This window comes from Orcinus orca, chromosome 1, assembly GCF_937001465.1.
Source record: "Orcinus orca chromosome 1, mOrcOrc1.1, whole genome shotgun sequence".
Lineage (NCBI taxonomy): Eukaryota > Metazoa > Chordata > Mammalia > Artiodactyla > Delphinidae > Orcinus > Orcinus orca.
Window position 1 is genome coordinate 31,435,816 of NC_064559.1, and position 19,272 is coordinate 31,455,087.

At 62.9% G+C, this 19,272-nt stretch overlaps 1 protein-coding gene across 2 annotated transcripts in view; it reads left to right on the forward strand.

Moving 5' to 3' along the window:
- PKP1 (plakophilin 1) overlaps positions 1 to 19,272 on the forward strand; it is a 43,334-nt gene that overhangs the window by 21,240 nt on the left and 2,822 nt on the right. For both annotated transcript variants that reach the window (XM_004285404.2, XM_049716419.1), the window contains exons 3-13: positions 4,856 to 5,250; positions 7,772 to 7,916; positions 9,127 to 9,334; positions 10,074 to 10,251; positions 11,300 to 11,414; positions 12,432 to 12,587; positions 13,289 to 13,465; positions 14,568 to 14,721; positions 14,985 to 15,171; positions 15,668 to 15,752; positions 18,248 to 18,354. In XM_004285404.2, the coding sequence (XP_004285452.1) occupies positions 4,856 to 5,250; positions 7,772 to 7,916; positions 9,127 to 9,334; positions 10,074 to 10,251; positions 11,300 to 11,414; positions 12,432 to 12,587; positions 13,289 to 13,465; positions 14,568 to 14,721; positions 14,985 to 15,171; positions 15,668 to 15,752; positions 18,248 to 18,322 (1,875 nt within the window). In that variant the 3' untranslated portion in view covers positions 18,323 to 18,354. The remainder of the gene's footprint in view (positions 1 to 4,855; positions 5,251 to 7,771; positions 7,917 to 9,126; positions 9,335 to 10,073; positions 10,252 to 11,299; positions 11,415 to 12,431; positions 12,588 to 13,288; positions 13,466 to 14,567; positions 14,722 to 14,984; positions 15,172 to 15,667; positions 15,753 to 18,247; positions 18,355 to 19,272) is intronic.

Sequence of the window (19,272 nt, forward strand, 5' to 3'; positions counted from 1 at the left end):
GCCTGAGAGGCAGACTTGGAGTCTGGAGCCCAGGAGGTCAGGTGGCTTCTTTCCCCAGAGTTGTGGCCTCTGTCCCTGGAGAGAGCAGCACCTCCGTGAAAGACCCCCAGGCTGCAGTCCGAGCGCCGTAGGCTCTTCTCTACTTGGGCTTCATGGTCCAGATACTTCAGAAAACTTTTCTGAATTACCCACAACAGTTCTTACTCCTGCCCTGGTCACTGGGAGTTCAGTCCTGACCCTACAAGGTGATAAGGGACGCGCCATTATTAACCAGCTCTCTGGTGAAATCTACTCTCAGAAGGAACATCAAAACTTTCTTCTTTTTCATATTAAAAACATTCAGGTGATAAAAGCTGCCCAGCCCCCGGCACTGAATTTCAGTTTCAGATTTCTGCGGTGCCTCCCCTGAGCCTGGGAGCCGGGCCTCCATCAGTGTTGTCCAGTTCGCAAGCCGGGGGAACTGCTGGTCACTGGGTGCGGGTGACGGACTCTCGGGGGCAGCTCCTCCCACCCTGAGGGACTGCCTGGCCGGGGTACCCACATAGCCCCCTCCGGGCCCACACGGCAGGGCCTCCAAGCGGAGGGGCTGCTCCGTCTGTCCTCCACGCTCCACGCGTGCCAGGGAAGGAGGGGCGGGCCGGCCCAGGGCGGAACCCCTGCTCCTAGCCAGGGAGGGAGCGGTGCCCGGCGGTGGGGTGGGGTGGGGGGCGAGGACCGGCACTCCCCCCAGCCGAGGTCCCACCTTTGGTGACTCAGGCCGGTGGTTTCCACGCTGATGCAAACTGCCGAGCAAGCAGCCGCCGCAGGCCCGGGGGAGCCCCGCACACCCTGGGCCCTAAGTGTCCCCCCGGGAGCCCTTGCTAGGAGGGGACCCGTGCCCTCCAGGCCCCAGGGCCACCACGCAGCGTGGGAAGACGCCCTGCTGCCTGTGACCTGCTGCGGTGCCACCCCGACCGCACTCCCAGGGGGAGGGAGCCTTGCTGTCTGCCTGCTGCCCCGGGGGCCCGGCTGGGTGCTGAGTGGGGTGGCATGTGCAGGGAAATGGCCGATGGGGTCTGTCCCTGAGGCGTCTGTAGTCCGGATCCTTTCTCAGGGGCCCCCTCCCTGGGCCACGAGGGCGAGGACCCTGTGAAGTGGCGCACGCGCTGGCTCTCACAGGAGGGCATCGGACGTGACTCTGCTCTGAGCGCGCCTGGGCAGGAGGGTCCGGGCGTGTCCGCCCAGAGCAGGTTTGTCCAGCCCTGCCTGCCTGGCGAAGCTTGGTTTCAGAAAGGGCTCTTTTCATCCGGGCCCACCTGGCGTGCCCCTGGCTGCTGCAGACCGAGGGGCGCTCGCGGGGGGCCGCCCGCACGCAGTGCTTTGAGGCCCCGGATCCCGGGCTTCTGTTGCTTTACTTTGCCCCAGTGGCCCTGTCGGACCGGCTTCAGGAGGGATGGAAAGAGAGGTTACGTTGAGGGCCCAGGGCGGGGGTGAGGGCAAAATTCCCCTTTCCCACGAGGGAAGGGGAGAGGGAGAGAAAATGGGTTACAAGACCAAAGTCACTAGCAGAGCAGGACGGGGCTCCGGGAGGCTCCCTGGATGGTTCCAGGTGCTGAAATGTGTCTCTCCGGACACACTGCCCAGGCGTCCCTGAGGCTGCCCGGCCCAGCCTGCTCTCTGGCTGAGGGGTCGGCTGTGCTCTCGGGACATCAAGTATCTCGCCTCTGGCATGTTGTGGTCCCATGGGCCATCCCCCCCGAGGCCAGAGTTTCCCAAGGAAGCATGAGATGACCAGACCGCGGGGTGCGCGTGTGTGTGTGTGACCTTTGTAGCCACAGCAGAGGACGCTGCCAGCAGATCGCTGTCTGAGCGCGGGAGCGGGCCCCGGCCTGGCCAGCGCCATCCCGTGCTGCCTCGCTTCCTGGTCTGGTCCGGCGGTTACTCAGGATCCCCAGGCAGCGTTTGGAAGCGCGTGGGGTGTTCTCACGGGTCAGCGTGGCTGTGAGGTGTTACTGGTACTTAGGGCCTGGGGGCCAGGGCACCAGACATCCCGCAATGCTTGCAGCATCCTACACAGTGAAGAATGGTCTGGCCCGAAGGCCGACATCGCCCACGCAAAGAAACACCAGGCTGTTTCATCATAACGCCGCCCATCTGGGCGGACCAGTCTCCTCTGTTTTTCTGAGACCCATGGAGGCTGTTCTGTGGCGTGGGGTGAGAGCAGCCTGGGCCCTGGAAGCCAGCGTGCACCCCTTCCCCAGGCCCTCCTGGCTGCCTGGGTTCCTCCCCCTTCCTGTGCCCACCCGGCAGCTCCTTTGGCAAGACCCAGAGGCAGCCAGCCTGTCCCCAGTCTGAGTGTCAGAGGGACACTTACGTCACGCTCTGTGCTAAGCACGTCTCAAACATCCGTGCGCCGAATTCTCCCAACGGCCCTGCACACTGGGCACAATGATGCCACTTTACCAGTGAAGAAACCAAGACGCGCAAGCCCGAGGCCACCCATCGGGCAGTTGACATGGGCAGAGCTCAACCCAGGCCGTCTGGCTCCTGAGTCTGTTCTTGGCCCCCGAGTCTCCCTCTGCTGCAGAAGTCCCAGCCCACCGAGCCCACAATCCCCTGTCGTTTCAGGCAGATAGAAGAAAAGGGCAAAGGGCACAGGCGTCAGCTAGGCCACGGGCCGCCTGCTCTGGGAGGGCTCGTCTGCACCTTGGAGGGGAGCCCAGGACCCCTGTGCACTAGGAGGGGATGGTGCCCGGCCGAGAGGAGCCCTTGCTCACGCTTGTCAAAGTGACAGCAGAGATCCTGAGGGCGGGAGACTCACCCACAGCTGGCTTGGCCACCGCCAGCCCGCCAGCAGCCCTTGTCACAGGAACCAGGTGGGGTGCACGAAGCGGCTGTGGCTGAGAAATGCTGCCCCGCGGGGCCGCTGCCTCCCCCGTACCTGCCCTCCCGCAGCACAGCCGGCACCCCGGCCCCCGTGGGCAGCGCCCCCCGACCCCTGGCCAGGGCAGGAGAGCAAGCCCTGAGCTTCGCCAGCAGGACGGCGCGTGCGCTGGGTTTGGGCCGGGGAAGCGTGTGGCCTCTCCGGCGTCACAGTCTGGGGTGACGACCAGGAGTGTCATCACTGAGGACCAGGGGGGTCCAGCCTTCCCTCCACGGCACCATGTCATCTTCCTCCTCCAGAGGAGGGTGGGGTGTGGCCGCCAGCCTGAGGCCTGGAGGCCTAGTTGCGTGTTTCTTGTGTGCCGTGCAGGTTGCCCACTGAGGATGGTCAGACGGCGGCCCGCTCCTCTGACCTCTGCCTCTTCTTGTCCCTTTGTGCCTACCCTGCCCCACACACCAGTTCCCTTTGGAGTTGGCTGGCTTGACCCAGTTTGGGGGTGAACGCCTTGCCCGTCTGAGTGCATAGCTGCCCGCGTGGGCGGAGCTGACCAAGCTGGCGCCTTGGCCAAGGTTGACAGTGGGTGTCTTCTGAGCGCTGGGCGTCACTGCTGACGGAAGGTGACCCACAGGCGGTCTCCTGCTCCAAAGGCTTTCCCTGCAGAGAGGGACGGGGCCCAGCCAAGGGCCGGTGGCTAGATCTGGAGTGGAGGGGAGTTCCCAGATGCCCGGCGACTCCCCTGTGTGTGGGCACTCACACACACGCGCACACACACATGCACACGCGCGCACACATACCTACACATGCACGCACGCGCACGCATGCACATGCACACGCATACATGTACATACATGCTCACATACGTACATGCATATGCACACGCGCGCGCACACACACTCACTCACGGGGCGGGGCGGGCAGGCTCTGGGCTGCTGGACTGGCCCCAGCTCACCCTGGCAAAGCTGAGTCTCAGGTCGGCACCTGTGCGGAGGCATTTTCTCAGGCTGCATGTTGATCCTCTAGTCTTGGGACAAGTCAGAGCAGGCAGACCCACCGCCCGTGAGCTCCTGGGAAAGCTCCTCGGACGGCCCTGTGACGGCTTCGCTCCCACCAGGTCTCCGGCTTTGCAGGCTCTTCCCAGGGCGCCTGACTCCCCAGCTGGGCTCACACAGAGCCCTGGAGGCGCCTCATTATTATAAGTTTACCATTGTCTGCCCGCCTCTCCCCTGCTGCCAGCCCGAGGGCACAGCCTAGGAGGCTGCCCTGCACGCCTGCTGCAGCCCTGGGCTGGCCTCCATGGGTGCAGGAGGCCCAGGGAGCAGGATATTTTCCCCCTCTGGCCTTCGAGGGGTCCCCCTAGAATGCCTCTTGCCATTTGCTTCTTGGCTTGGCAGACAGGAGGCAAAGATGGGGAGTTTGGCAGAGAAATAACAGTGGAAAGAAGTCCTGGCCAGAGCAGGAGAAATTTCCCTGCGTGGAGTACAGGCAGCCAAGGCGGTCAGGAGCTGCTGGTGTCTGGGAAGTGCTCGGGGCGGCGGGGCGAGGGCTTGGGGGCTTGCGTTCAAGTCCCACTGTTGCCCTTCCCTCTACAGGAAGGCCCCTCTCCTCCCTGGGCCTTTGACTCCCCTCCTGGACCGGGCCCACTGGGACCGGATCAGTGTCTGTCAAACTTTTCTGGCTACAATGCACAGTATGAAGTACATTTTACATGACAGCCCAGCCCTTTCTACCTGCACTGCATGCACTCTGATATTTTTAATTCCAGTGTATATTATTCAATCCCATTTAAAAAGAATGATGGTCACAGTCTGCTAAATTGATTTCATAATCCATAACGGGTCACAGCCTGCAGTTTGAAAAGTAGTCTGAGATGCTGGCCACGGTTCCCTCCACACCAAACACCCTGGGCTTCTCTGAGCATCATCGCGGGGGCAGCGGGGGGCTGGACCCCGGGTCGGGACCCTCGGCTGAGCCCCTCTCCCCTTCTCTGGCCAGATCTACAATGGGACCCTTAAGCGGGAGGCAGACAACAGGCGCTTCAGCTCCTACAGCCAGATGGAGACCTGGGGCCGGCAGTACCCCCGCAGCAGCTGCGTTCCCCCCGGCGCCGGCAGCGACATCTGCTTCATGCAGAAGATGAAGGCCAGCCGCAGCGAGCCCGACCTCTACTGCGACCCCCGCGGCACCCTGCGCAAGGGCACGCTGGGCAGCAAGGGCTTCAAGACCGCCCAGAACCGCTACAGCATCTATAGCACCTGCAGCGGCCAGAAGGGGGCCAAGAAGTACCCGGTGCGCCCGCCCTCCTGCACCTCCAAGCAGGACCCCGTGTACGTCCAGCCCATCACCTGCACCAAGGACCAGTCCTTCAGCCACTCAAGGGCCAGCTCCAAGTGAGTGTCACTCGGCGGGGCGGGGGGGCATGCGGGGCACGGGAGACAGACCGTTAGCCCGGGAAGTTCTCAGCGTGGAGACACTGAGCAAACCTGTCGAGTGTGTGAGTTTTCAAGGGTCACAGGTACTGAACAAGGGGAGGAGAATCAGAAGCTAGCTGGGCCAGCAGTTCTCAGAGTGTGCTTCTCTGGCCAGTAGCCTCAGCATCACCGGGGAACCTGTGAGAAACACTCCTGTCAGGCCCTCCCAGACCTCCAGCTCAGAAACCCTGGGAGGGGCCCGCGGTGTGTGCGTTACCAGCCTGCAGGAGACGGAGACCCTGCCGGGGTTTGAGAATCCCTGGGCTTGGGCGTGTAAACCTCTCCCCACATTCTGAAAGAGCAAAGGAGTGTGCCCTGGGGTCAGCAATGGGAAAGAGGCGGGTCCATCTTACAGGGCAAAAGTCATAAAAACTGGTAAGATCTAGTGCCAGGGGTGGGAATGCAGGAGATGAAGTGGGAGTCCTTTAGAGAGCCCTGGGCACAGGGTGGCTTGGGGATGGCCACGGTGTCTCGAGGGTCTTGAGGCCTGCCCTCCAGGGCTCAGAGCCCCGTGAACATGGGAGCTGTCCTCTGTCACCACTGGGTGGTCCTTTATTCATGTATTTGACATTCACTGAGCATGTGTGGTCTGTGGTCAGAGCGGGGAGACAGCCATGAAGAGAACGGCAGCCCAGGGCCGTCCTGCGGCTGCAGGAGTGACCCCCTGCCGTGGAGCCCACGAGCCTTGCAATCTTCATCTCTAACCCTCAGAGCCCTTCCAGGCTAGAACCTGAGGAGAAACAGGCACGGAGACATTAGGGAGCTCGCCCAAGACCACACAGCCGAGGCCACACCCTGTGCCCTCCCCTACTCACCGTGCTGTCCCGCCCATAAGCAGAGCCGTTATAAAGCCGGCCCTCTCCTGGCTACTCAAAGGCCGTAAGGGGTATTGAGGATGCTCGCAGGAGGACTTGGAAGCCTCTGTCCCATGGAGACTGACCAGGGCAGCGCCTGGCCCTGGCTCATCGCCCCAAACCGGAGGCCCCAAGAGGACAGGGTCAGGTGAGCCATGGAGGGCGTGAGTGACAGGCCACTTGGAGGTGACGTTCGACTGGCAGATTCTGGGCGACAGTCTCTCAGTGAGACTGGGGGAGACTGGGGAGCTCCGCCCCATGGGTGATCTTTCCAGAAGTGGAGTCGGGCACCTGCTCTGGAAAGGCACGAGGCTGGTACACATGAGGCGTGTTTCTCCCTCTAGAAACGCTGGCAAGATTTCCAGGGGGGCAGGGCTGGGTGCCAAGAAGGAGCTGTCCCCGCTGTCTTGTGGGACCCAGGACACGGGCTGCTGGGGAGGCAGCCTGTAGTCGGCACCCCAGGAGCTGGTGTGGGTCCTGGAAGAGAGGTTCCCTTTCCCTGGGAAGGCAGTGGGTCTTCAGTGGTCACGGGGATGGTGAGGGGAAGGGACAGAGGCACCCCTGAGCCCTGATCAGGGCACAGTGCAGAGAGCAGTCTTGCTGGAGCAGACCCACATTAGGGCTAGAGAGTATACAGGACACAGCAGAGCCAGACCATGGGGTTAGAACACGATTGTTGTTCTGTGGCTCAGAAAAGCTGATTTTCGGCCATTTGGTGTGGTTCGACCTAACACATGCCCTTGGATGTCAGTTTAAGCAGTTTGAACTTGAACGTGCAGTATGAGGAGCTGCTGACGGGGACAACACAGTGAACAGTGTTAAGGCTGCTCATCTGGGGAAGGGGTGTAACATTTCGGCTGGGAGTGCTTGGAGAAGACACCAGCTGCGGGGGCCTCGCTGTAGCCCCAGTGAGGGTGACCATGGTCAGAGGGAAGGCAGTGGCCATGAGGATGGAAGAAGGAGTAGGTGTGAGAATTTTTGTGTTAGAAGAATTAGCTAGACTTAGAAATGAAGGGAGGAGAGAGAGATGGGTGGGTGGGTGAATGGATGGATGGATGAATGGATGGAGAGAAGACGGGTGGATGATGGATGGATGGAGGGATGGAGGGATGGGTAGATGCATAGATAAATGGGTAATGGATGGATGGAGAGAAGATGGATAAATGGATAGATGGATGGATAAATGGATGTGTGGATGGAGGGAAGATGGGTGGATGATGGATGGATGGAGGGAGGGAGGGAGGGAGGGATGATGGCAGGGCATCGATAGACGGACAGGCCCCCAGCCATTCTCTTCCATTTTCCCAGTACCAGGCACAGACATGAGAGATGGCAGAGTGGGTGGAGAGCTTCCCCTCAGGAATAGAGCAGAGTTTTTTCTCAGGGCAGAGGTAACTTGCCGCTTGGACACGAGCATATGACAGGGCCTCTTCCCAGCAAGTGTTCACGGCGGGGTGAGCCTTCCCCCTCCTCTGGAGGAGCTGTCCACAGCGGGGCCTGGGGCTGCCTCATTCTGGCTTTCGGCACGCAAGGGGGATTCCAAGCCCCTGTAACCCTCGCGGACCCCACGCCGCGCGTCCCCACAGGATCTGCAGCGAGGACGTTGAGTGCAGCGGGCTGACCATCCCCAAGGCCGTGCGGTGCCTGACCTCCCCGGACCAGAAGTGCCAGGCCATCGGGGCCTATTACATCCAGCACACCTGCTTCCAGGATGAGTCGGCCAAGCAGCAGGTGAGTGGCCTGGGCGGGGCCTGGGCGGGGCAGCCTGACCTTGCACGGGAGCTGGTGGGGGCGTTTGCCCGATGGCTCCTTCTACCCCAGCCCAGCTGCCCACGGCCCGGGAGTGGGCCTGGCACTGCCCGAGATCAGAACGGGCATCTTAACCCTCTGTGGGAGCAGAGCCCCTGGTGGAGGGGATGCCACTCGGCCGTGTTTCCTCTGTTGGCTGTGGAAGAGATCCTTGGTGACGGCCACGGGTTCCAAAGAGACCCCTCCTCAGATTCCACTAAGGAGGGACATCTCCCTCCACTTCAGCTTCCTCCCCCTACCCCCTCTCTCTGTCTCTGTCTCTCTCTGTTTCTTTCTCTCTCTCTTTCTCTGTTTCTATCTCTCTGTCTCTGTTTCTTTCTCTCTCTCTTTCTCTGTTTCTGTCTCTCTTTCTCTGTCTCTGTCTCTGTCTCTCTTTCTCTGTCTCTGTCTCTATGTCTCTCTCTGCCTGTGTCTCTCTATGTCTGTTTCTGTCTCTTTGTGTCTCTCTCTGTCCTTGTCTCTGTCTGTCTCTGTTTCTCTGTTTCTGTCTCTCTGTCTCTGTCTCTCTGTTTCTTTCTCTCTCTCTTTCTCTGTTTCTCTCTTTCTCTGTTTCTGTCTCTCTGTCTCTGTCTGTCTGTTTCTCTGTTTCTGTCTCTCTGTTTCGGTCTCTCTGTCTCTGTCTCTCTCTGTTTCGGTCTCTCTGTCTCTGTCCCTCCGTGGTACCATTGTCTCTCACTAGGCTTCTGTGGTGGAGAACAGGGCTGTCTGTGCCTCTAAGCGTGGCTGGCAGGGAGGACTCATCAAGTCCTCCGCTGTCAGCCCAAGGGTGCAGTCCCGTGAATGCATTTCCTAGAGTGGGCAGGGTCCGTCTGCATCCAGTTCCTGCTGTATTGAGGAGGCGTTTGCAGGGGGGTCTCCCCGCCTTAGGGTTCTGAAGTGTGTTTCTATGCGTGTTCCCGTCTGGTCCTCACACCAGGCTCCCGAGGAGGGGCTTAGGGAGTTCCGGCTGGGGTGCGAGAGAGCTGGCGGCGAAGTCCTGCCTTGGCTCCTCGTCTGGCCGGTCACTGTCACTCTGCGCTGCCTGTTTATTTCGGCCGCCCTGGGTGTTTCGGTCGGGGTGAAGCTGCTGCAAGTGGAGGGTCGTCAGCCCAGCCTCACCGCCCTGCCCGGCGCTGGGCGCCCTGTCCCGCAGGTGTACCAGCTGGGCGGCATCTGCAAGCTGGTGGACCTTCTCCGCAGCTCCAACCAGAACGTGCAGCAGGCCGCGGCCGGGGCCCTGCGCAACCTGGTGTTCCGCAGCACCACGAACAAGCTGGAGACTCAGAGGCAGAGCGGCATCCGCGAGGCCGTCACCCTCCTGAGGAGTACCAGCTGCACGGAGATCCAGAAGCAGCTGACCGGTGGGGGGCCCGGCCACAGAGAGCGGGGCGGCTGGGAGGCGCTGGGGTGGCCACAGCCCAGGACAGGGTGGGGCGTGGGCGGCCTCAGGCTGACACCCCAGGAGTCCCATGGGACCGGTGCTGGCCAGTTGGTCGTGTCCAGCTGGTGACCCTGGGTATTGTGTCCCTCCATCCATCTGTCCATGTCCATCCGTCCGTCCATCCACCATCTATGTGTGAGGGATAGAGGGAAGGAGTAGAGGGTTGGTGTCCAGGCAGGACCCGTACTCAGCAGACCCTGGGATTTGCAGGTGAAGGGGAGCGAGCAGGTCAACAGGTCGTCAGCGCCTGTATCCAAGGCTTGTACCAGCAAGCACTCAGGGTGGGCACACAGGGCACAGAAGTGACTGAGGAGACCTGGAGTGGGATGGGGAAGACGGGGCCACATACGCAGCAAGTGAGAGTCTCTGGGCTGACCTTTGGGTGGAAAGCAGAGACCGTGAGAAGATGCTGAGTGCTAGCATTGGTATCAGAAAACACTGTTGAGTCGCACGTGTTTTGATCAGCTTCCCTGTGCGTAACTTTGACCTGCACGGAGAACTCTAGACGCTCTGCCCTCGAGAGCCTGCCATCTAGATGAGACGTGGGCAGGGGGGCTCACGGGATGCTCGCATGACAGAGGCCCGTCCGGGAGGTGGTGTCCAGCCGGGGGTGGCACTGGGTCCCTGGTCTTCCTGACCCTGGCGGTCCCCACCCCCAGGACTGCTCTGGAACCTGTCCTCCACCGACGAGCTAAAGGAGGAGCTGATCTCGGAAGCCCTGCCCGTCCTGGCTGACCGGGTCATCATCCCGTTCTCTGGCTGGTGCGATGGCAACAGCAACGTGCCCCAGAAAGCCGTGGACCCTGAGGTCTTCTTCAATGCCACCGGCTGCCTGAGGTGAGGGCGGGGAGCTCAGCCCGGCTCAGCCCAGGCTCAGCGGGGCAGGGGACTGGCACCAGCCTGGCCTCCCAGACGTGGCTGCGTCCCAGCTTCCCTGGGCCTGGTGGAGGCTCAGGACCCCACCACCTCTGCTGAGGGGGTCTTCCTTAGGGATCTGAGTGGAAATGCTTGGATCCGAATAGCTAAACTGGCACAGCTGTTTCCCCTTCTTCCACACCACAAAATATGCCTTCCTTGTGCTGTCTTGAAGAGCATTTTTCGACACAGGTCTGCGGGTGGGCTCCCGGCTGGGGTGCGAGCAGCATCTGCCTCATTCCTCGGCGTGAAGACGGCGCTGCTCTGCCCAGAGTTCCCTGAGTTCTGCCCCAGGGTTCCCTGAGTTCTGCCCCAGGGTGTGGCAAAGGCCCTGGAGGCTGCTTCCGGGGGGGTGGGCGGCATGGAGGTGGAACTGTGGAGCAGATCCCCCCTAAGGGTCACACGTCTTCCCCAACTCCTGGGAGCCCCAGAACAGGGGTACAGTTGGCTTGGGCTCCTCCCTCCCCGCCTCTGGCGGCAGCCTCTGGGGAGCAGAGAGGCTAGGCAGAGGCAGAGCCAGGGTAATCGAGGACTTTGTGGGGTGGTAGCAGTCACACCCCACCTGCACCAGGCGGAAGGGCCCAGACTGCCCGGGTGGGAGTGAGCCCGCTGCTGGGGGCAGAGCACAGCTTCCGCGGGGAGGGGTGTCCAGTCCCCTGCCCAGCAGGCGCCGCGAGGGCAGGGTGTGTGCCTGGGCTGCCAGCGGCACGGAGCCCTGGACGCATAAAAGTTACGGGCCTGGGGACCACGTGGGCAGGAAGGGCGAAAAGAGCCGGGTTCCAGTGAGACCCCTTCCCAGCCTCAGCCAGGACCGAGCAGGATTCGCTGAACGGTTTCTCTTTCCTTCCTTGGCCCTCATTTCTGTTTCCCACCCATTTCTTTCCTCTTCTCCCCCCCTCCCCTCCCCGCTGCATCTCCTCCCCTCCCACCTGTCCCCCCCTCTCCCCATCCGCCCCATGTCCTCCGCCAGGAACCTGAGCTCCGCAGACACGGGGCGCCAGGCCATGCGCAACTACACGGGTCTCATTGACTCCCTCATGGCCTATATCCAGAAATGTGTGGCAGCCGGCCGCTGTGACGACAAGGTGAGCGTCGCCCCAGGGGGCACCCCTGAACCTAGACTCCTCTCTGTCTCCAATCAGTGAGGGCGGCCTGGGACTCCAGGTCCTGGTACTTTTCTCTCCCAGATTCCACAGGTCAGGTCTGCGCTCCTGGGAGCCTTTAAGGCGTGGCCTGGTGGCCGGAAGGGACGCAGAGCCCGGCCAGCAGAGGGAACGTGCGGATGGCGAGCAGCCCGACCCTTCCTTGGCGGGTGGCGCCCAAGCAGTGGCTGCAGGGGCAGGTCCTCTCCCGCACTTAGAGGCTTTGGACTGTGACACTTCCCTCATCTCTGTTCCTCAGTCCACGTCGTATCTACCTCGGGGGTTGTTTTAGAGACTCAGTTAATAAGCAAAACACGCAGGGAACTCCTGGCTCAGGGCGAGCTCTCTGTGAGCGTCCGCTGCCGCCCCCAGAGGCCCTGGTAGAGCCACCCTCCCACCCCCCAGGACTCTGGACACCTGCCCAGACAGACAGAAAGGGGAAATCGGGGCAGGAAGGTATACTGGAGGCTGAGGTCCTTCCGCACAGCAGGACGGAGACTGGCGAGCAGTCCCCAGGGGGCTGGCCGGGCATCACGGCCCCTGGGTCCTGCACATGGTTTCCCTGGGGAGGAATTTGGCCTCCTACTCCCTCCCCTGGAAGTGACAGCCGGCTTCAGGAGACAGCTGTCACTTGACTGCTCAGGGTGGCCCCAGCAGCGCCGTGATCTTCCGCTGTGGATGGAACACCGCCTCCACCTGGGTGACCCCGGGCCCCGGAAGTCAGGGGCTCCCAAACCCCAGCAGGGCCAGACATTAAGAGGGCAGATCTGCTGCCTCACCCCCGAGCCGGGAGGGTTTACGGAAGGAAAGCGGCAAAGATCTTGGACCGTGGCGGCGTCTGTGCTGGCCCAGGGCAGCCCGAGGGGCCCGCCCTCTCGTTGGAGGGATTGTGGCAGCAGGGACTGAGCCAGGCGTTCGGGGGCTGAGCCGAGGCTCAGCGCCGTCTCTGCTCGCCCCCAGTCTGTGGAGAACTGCATGTGCACCCTGCACAACCTCTGCTACCGCCTGGACACCGAGGTGCCCACCCGCTACCGCCAGCTGGAGCACAACGCCCGCAATGCCTACACCGAGAAGTCCTCCACCGGCTGCTTCAGCAGCAAGAACGGCAGGATGATGGTGAGCGTGTGCGTCTGTCCGTCTGCTCCCGCTGAGTCCCCCGGATCCCACTGCCTCGTGCCCCCCGCCTCTCTGCCCTGCTGGAGCCTGAGGCCAGCCCCGGGGATGGACCCCTGCCCGACCTTGGCATCTTACGACACTGGGGGGGTGTGTGCTCGGGATGTAGGAGCTGCTCAGACCCCCAGAGACTAAAAAGCTCCAGGCCCCTGTCTGCAGGCTTGTGTCTCTTGCTGTGTGACCAGTAAAGTCTCCCCCTCTTCATCTCACCCCTGAATATTGGGGGGCATCCCGGTTCCCACCGCCTCCTGAGCCCCCCAGGTCTCCCCAGAAGCAGAGGGATGCTGCGGAGGGAGGGTGGCTGCCATCACTGTGCCGGCGGCGGGAGCCAGGCCCTGGACCACCCTTGTTGGCCCCGGGAGGGTCAAGTTCAGGCTGTGACTCTGGGAGGGGTGGAGGCGTCAGGGTGTGAGACCCACAGCAGCCTCATAGCTGGGCGGGGGCAGAGCTGGCCTGGGGCACTGAGGATGCTCTGTGCCCCGTGGAGACGGCAGAGGGCACAGTTGCCCCTCACCCGCCGGGGAGCAGCTGCAGTGCACAGAGGAGGGGGCAGCGGGCGCTTCCTCATCTGGGAACCATGACCCTGAGGCTGGGGGAGCAGAATGCGTGGGTTCGGCCCCTCTCGACTCGCTTCTTGTCCCCAGAACGACAACTACGACTGCCCCCTTCCTGAGGAAGAGCCCAACCCCAAGGGCAGCAGCTGGCTGTACCACTCGAACGCCATCCGCACCTACCTGAACCTCATGGGCAAGAGCAAGAAGGACGCCACCCTGGAGGCCTGCGCCGGCGCCCTGCAAAACCTGACCGCCAGCAAGGGGCTGGTGAGCGCCCGCGCCCCGCACCCGTCTCTCCACCCACGGTCCGGGCTCAGCTCCCCGCGTCCCCATGTACCGGGGCCTGCCCGAGTCAAGGGTCCGGCGTGCGTAGGCTCTGGGCCAGGCACTGGGGACGTGGGGAGGGAGCATCCTCGGCCCCTGGGACGCCCAGGTGGAGGACAGGGGCTGTGGAACCAGCCCTCCTGGATTCTGTCTGTGCCACAGAATCTGCCTCCTGGCGTCCGGCCCTGGGCTGGCCTCGGGCTCTGCCTGGGATGGGGGACAGGACGAAGGGTGTGTTGGTGGTAGGAGAGGGGTCTCCTCTTTGCTGAACTGACGGGTGGAAATAGAGGGTTTGGGGTGCGGGCAGGTGCAGAGGAAGACGTGGCGGGATCGGGACAGATTCTGAGGCCACGGGCAGGGGAGGACTTGATGGACTTGAGACGTGTGCCGTGGGAGGCGCGTCTGCGGCTACCCCGCCCTCCTCCTTGCTCAGGACGCAAGGGGGCGGGCGGAAGGAGGACGGGTGAGTTGAGGGTAAAGGAGGACCCCGCACTGAGAGGGGATAGGCCGGGGGTCTTCGAGAAGCCCACACCGGCCCGGATGGGCTGACCTGGATGGCATCTCCACGGGGCACAGGCCCGCTCTTATCCCTGCTTGACTCAAGTATGTACTGACTCCACAGAAGGCAGGGAGGTTGGCACGGGACGGTGGGCACTTCCTCAGGTGCCAGGTGCCCTCGACCCGAGGCTTCACGTGAGCAGCCGGGGCCGGGGAGGGTGAGGCAGGCAGAGCGGCAGCCGCTGGTACCGGCTCAATCCGGAAGTTGATTCTGGGGCCCCTCCCGCCGTGAGTGAGGGGCCGGAGGCTTCCCTCGTTCCCTGGGCTCCAGGCTGCCCCGGGTGAGGTGCAGGTGCATGTCTGCCCGGGGCTTTGTCCTGCAGTCACCCAGGTGGGAGCAAACGTGTGTCTGTCTCTGCTTCCAGCACGGAAGAGAGAAAGTTCTGGGGTCTCTCGGTTCGGGGTAACTGGCCTGGGGAGCCTCTGCGGCCTGCCGGGCGGCCTGGGGAGCCCAGCCAAGGCCTCACTCGTCCGTCCCTCCTCTCAGATGTCCAGCGGCATGAGCCAGCTGATCGGGCTGAAGGAGAAGGGCCTGCCTCACATCGCCAAGCTCCTGCAGTCGGGCAACTCGGACGTGGTGCGGTCCGGAGCGTCCCTCCTGAGCAACATGTCCCGCCACCCCGCGCTGCACCGGGTGATGGGTGAGCACCGTGTGGCTCGGGCCAGCCCCACCCCCACTTTCCAGAGCCTCCCGAAAGGTTACCCTCTGACCACTCCCTGGGGTGGGGGGGGGAGCTGGCCCAAGAGAGGCTCGGGCATGGGAAGGGGCAGGTCACCTGAGGATGGGGCGCAGGCGTGCAAGGTCCCATACGGTCCCAAGCCCCAAGTTGGAGCCGCCAGGCCCGGGGCCCCGTGGGAGCCCTCGGTCACCTGACCCCGTGCCGTGCCCTCCTTCCTCTCCCAGGGAACCAGGTGTTCCCGGAGGTGACCAGACTCCTTAGCAGCCATACCGGCCACACCAGCAACTCGGAGGACATCCTGTCCTCGACCTGCTACACCGTGAGGAACCTGATGGCGTCGCAGCCTGCGATGGCCAAGCAGCACTTTTCCAGCGACATGATCTGCAACGTCATCAACCTGTGTCGCAGCAGGTGGGCGGCACGGGGGCCCCTCCGCGCCCTCCCCGGCCCCGCGGAGGAGCAGTGCCGCGGCCTGAGCAGGCCGTGCGGTGCAGGGGGGAGCGGCGGGGAGGCTGACCGGGAGGGAAGTCCAGAAGCCGAGCTCCTGCATCCAGGCCTCGGGCGGCACACTGCCCGGCCAGGGGACCGAGCGACGCTGAGTCCTCGTGGGCCAGTGGGAGGCACCGAGCGGCAGACCCAGCCGTGCGGGAGCTGCGTCTGCTCCACGGGCTCCTCTCCTCCGAGGACAAGGCCAGGGGGTGGGACCGGGGCCCCAGAGAGAGTCCCGGGTACCTCTAGGTGGGCAGGGGCCTGGGGTTGTGCCCGCTGTGTAGAGGGACCCCCCGTGGGGCTGTGCTCTCGGGCACCCAGGGGCCGCCCCGCGAGGAGGTGAGGGGGGACGGAAGAGGGCGTTCGTTCATCCTCAAGTTGCTGGAGTCTCACCCTTGATGAACTTCTACCTGTGCAGCACCTCCCCCAGGGCTGCAGAGGCCGCCCGACTCCTCCTGGCTGACATGTGGTCCAGCAGGGAGCTGCAGGGGGTCCTCAGACAGGTAAGGGCCCGCATTTTCCACCCCTGCCGGCGAGGCTTTCCCGCTCCTTCCCACCCCTGACTCGGGTCCGCGCGGCGCAGGAAGGGAGAGGCCAGCCCCTCGGTGACTGGGATCCAGGCGCTGACACCTCTCAGCCCAGGGCCTGCGGAGGCGCTGAGCGGGTGGAGGACAGAGGAGATCCAGAAAGTGCCGCGGAGGCCTGGGGGTGGAGGGTCTTCTGGGAACGAACTGGGAAGCAGGCGGACCAAAGGCGCATCACGCACTTGGGGGCACGTGTGCACTCTGGCTGGGAAGGCGGGTTTGGGCCGCATGGCGAGACCCCGTCAAGTTTAGACTAAAGGGTTTGCTTTTGGCGCTCGGGAGCCATTGAGGGTTTGGAGGAGAGAGTGACATGCTGAAACCAGCCCTAGGAAGTCTCCTTGCATGCACTGCAGGGTGGAGTGGACACGAGACCAGGCTGCTGGATTTGTCCGGTGGCAACCTTGCCCCTCTGACCCCAGCCGCACGGTCGGGTCCAGTTCTGTAGGAGCCCTTCATGCTGACTGACCTCCTTTCCCATCTCAGGGGCAGCCGCTCTTTAGACCGAGGTGTCAGCAGCGGTGAGGGTGGCCATGAAGGGCAGGGGCAGAAGAAACAGGCGGGTTGGGCTTCTGGCTGGAGACCCTGTGGTTACGTTTAGAAACGGATCAGCCAGGGAAGCGGGGGAGGGTCAGGGGCTTCTGAGGGAGCCCTGATGGAGAGGTGGAGTCTGGGGTCCGCGTGCGGGGCCTGGGGAGAGAGGCCAGGCTGCGTGCAGATGGCTACATGTCCACGTGGGAGAAGCCACGGGCACGGGCAGCACGTCTGCAGAAAAGTCTTGGGGGACAAAGGCGGAAGCAGGGAGAAGACCCTCCCTGGGGGCCGAGGGGAGATGGGAACAGGAAGGGCCTGGATCTGGGCGTCCAGAAGTCTCCGGTGACTCTAGGGCACAGCTGTCAAAGGGGGGGGGAGGGGGAGCCCCATGAGGCCCACTGCAGGGGGGAGGGCGGAGGCTGGGAGGGGACCTGATCACCTCAGTTTGGCCAGAGGGCAGGGAGACAAAAGAATGCGTAAAAAGCCACCTGTTTAATGACATTTCTACAGGGAAAGTGAAGGAGGAGAAGGAAGGTGGGGGCGGGGGTTGGGGACAGGGTCTTGGAGGCTCAGGAACTGCCTGACTGGGCAGGGGAGGGGGTGAGAGGACAGCCCCCTGGGCAGGAGAAGGACGGCTCTTCCTCCAGCGCGGTGGGGAGACAGGTGGCCGGGGCCGTGTGAAGCCACTGCCGGTGGTGGCCCTTGTCCTGCTCTTTTGGGCAGGTGGGCTTGGCCACGTGATAGCTGCCAGGAAGGCCTCGTGGAGGGGAGGCGGGTGAGAGGACCAGGGAGCGCTTCCTCCAGCTGCTCCAAGGTGGCCCGAGGGTTGGGCTCACCCGATACGGAGGCGGCACCCGCCCGGGACACACAGAGAGTCCCCCCGGTCAGGCTCTCCTGGGCCACGCAGTTGGAGCCAGCTTTGACCGCAGCCCCAAAGGGACTGGGCTGGTGCTTCGGTGCTCATCCACCTTCACGGGGCTGCTGCATCCCCAGTGAGGCCGCCATGGGCTTGGTCCCTCCTGCAGACCAGGGAGACGGGGCCCCAGAGTCGGCCTTGACTCGGCCAGTTGGAGGACAGCGGGGCTGGGACCCAGGACTCGACTCTCCTGGGACCTTCCACCACATCCCGCCAAGCTTGGCAGGAGAGAGCCTGCAAACCTGCGGGGGACAGGGGTGGGGGATGATCACGTTTCCCATGCCCAGACCAGGTGGGACCGGGGCTTCGAACCGCCTGCCTTGGTCCCCTGTGTCCCCAGCGGTCAGTGAGCGCTGACGAGGCTCTCAGAGGCCAGGGCTGGAGCCAGGCGCCCCTTCTCCAGGGCCGCCCTCAGTCACTCCAGAGCATGTATTGAGCACCTGCCGTCTGCTGTGAGACATACAGGAGTGAGATTCAGCCTCTGCTCGGCACGCTCTCGGGGCTGGTAAGGCTGGAGGTGGCAGAGCACACAGGTAGACAGAGCCCGTGACCCTTCCGCCCCGCCGGGCATGACCTCCCTGCTGAGAGCTGTTGTCGGGATTCATCTTTTTCAAAAGCGGGGCCAGTCAGAGGAAGAAACAATTTTTCTAACCTGATTTCGGTGGCTGCTGTTTCTAGAGTGACAAGCAGTCGCTAAACCTCACGCCTGGATTCAGGTTTCTGTGATGGCGAGTAGGGTGTTCCGTTGTGCGGAAGGCCAGACCCATCTCACTAACTCGTGAGTGTCAGCGACCTCACGCTTGGTCACACGTTTAATCGGGCCAGTTTTAGCCCCGACACACGTGCAGAGTGTGTCCAGAGAGCTTCGCGCAAGCTCGAGGACGCTTGCGGGCAGCCTCTGACCGCGTGGACGCCCGCACTGGTCCGTCCTGTGATGTTTCACATAGCTCCCGTTTCTCCTCCGCAGCAAGGTTTCGATAGGAGCATGCTGGGAACCTTAGCTGGGGCCAGCAGCCTCAGGAACTTCTCCTCCCGATTCTAAGAAGAGGCTGCCCAAGCAAGTTCAGCTTGCAGGTAAGAGGCGGCCCATCCAGGGCAGGGGGCGCCCCCGGGACCCCTACCGCGGCGTCAGCCAGACCCAGAGAAAGGAGCCAGGCGGTGCTCCCCAGGGATGCAGAAGCATCCTTCAGTCCAGCTGACACACGGTGAGGCTGTCTGTGAGGACAGCCGTGTAGACTGCCTGGCCAGTGACCATCCCACACAGGATGTTAGGGGTGTGCAATGTCCTGGTAGCATCGACAGGCCAGAGGTCTGGGCAGAACTGCTGGGTACAGCCGTGTGCGTTGCACACTGCACGACCCAGGTGGTACCATTCACGTGGACTGCAGTGACACCATGTGTCTTTGGGTTTGGGCTTCTACCGCTCACCACCCTCTCCTTTTTATAATCCACCTTCCAGTCTCTGCAACATGCCTAGTGTGGACAAGCTTGTTTCCAGCTGAGGATTCTAGGGACCAAAACCTCAGATCCAGTATCTGTGACAAAGGCTCATAAATAAGCCTTAGCCTCCGTTAGACTCACCTGGGATGCTTGCTAAACTGCACACTCCTGGTCCCAGCCCCAGCAGTTCTGATTCAGTGGCTCCGGAGCGGGGTCCAGGAAAATACATTGTTAAACAAGCGTCCAAAGTGATTCTGGTGCAGGTAAGCCCAGGACCAGGCTTAGATGCTCAAACCAGACCTCGTCAACCCTCGAGGGTCAGCAGAGGCAGGCAGCCCTAGGGTGGAGCCGTCTGCAAAGAGCCAGGGCTGGGACAGGGTCTCCTGAGCTGAAGGGGACTTCCTCGTGCCCCAGCTGTCGCCAGGACCCCAATCCCAGCACCCGGGGAGGGTCCTGGCTGGGGTAGGGGCTAGAACTTCAGTCCAGATGAAGTGGATTCCAAGCCCCCGGAAGGCAGGCTTAGACCTCAGACACGTCCCTTAGACCTCAGAC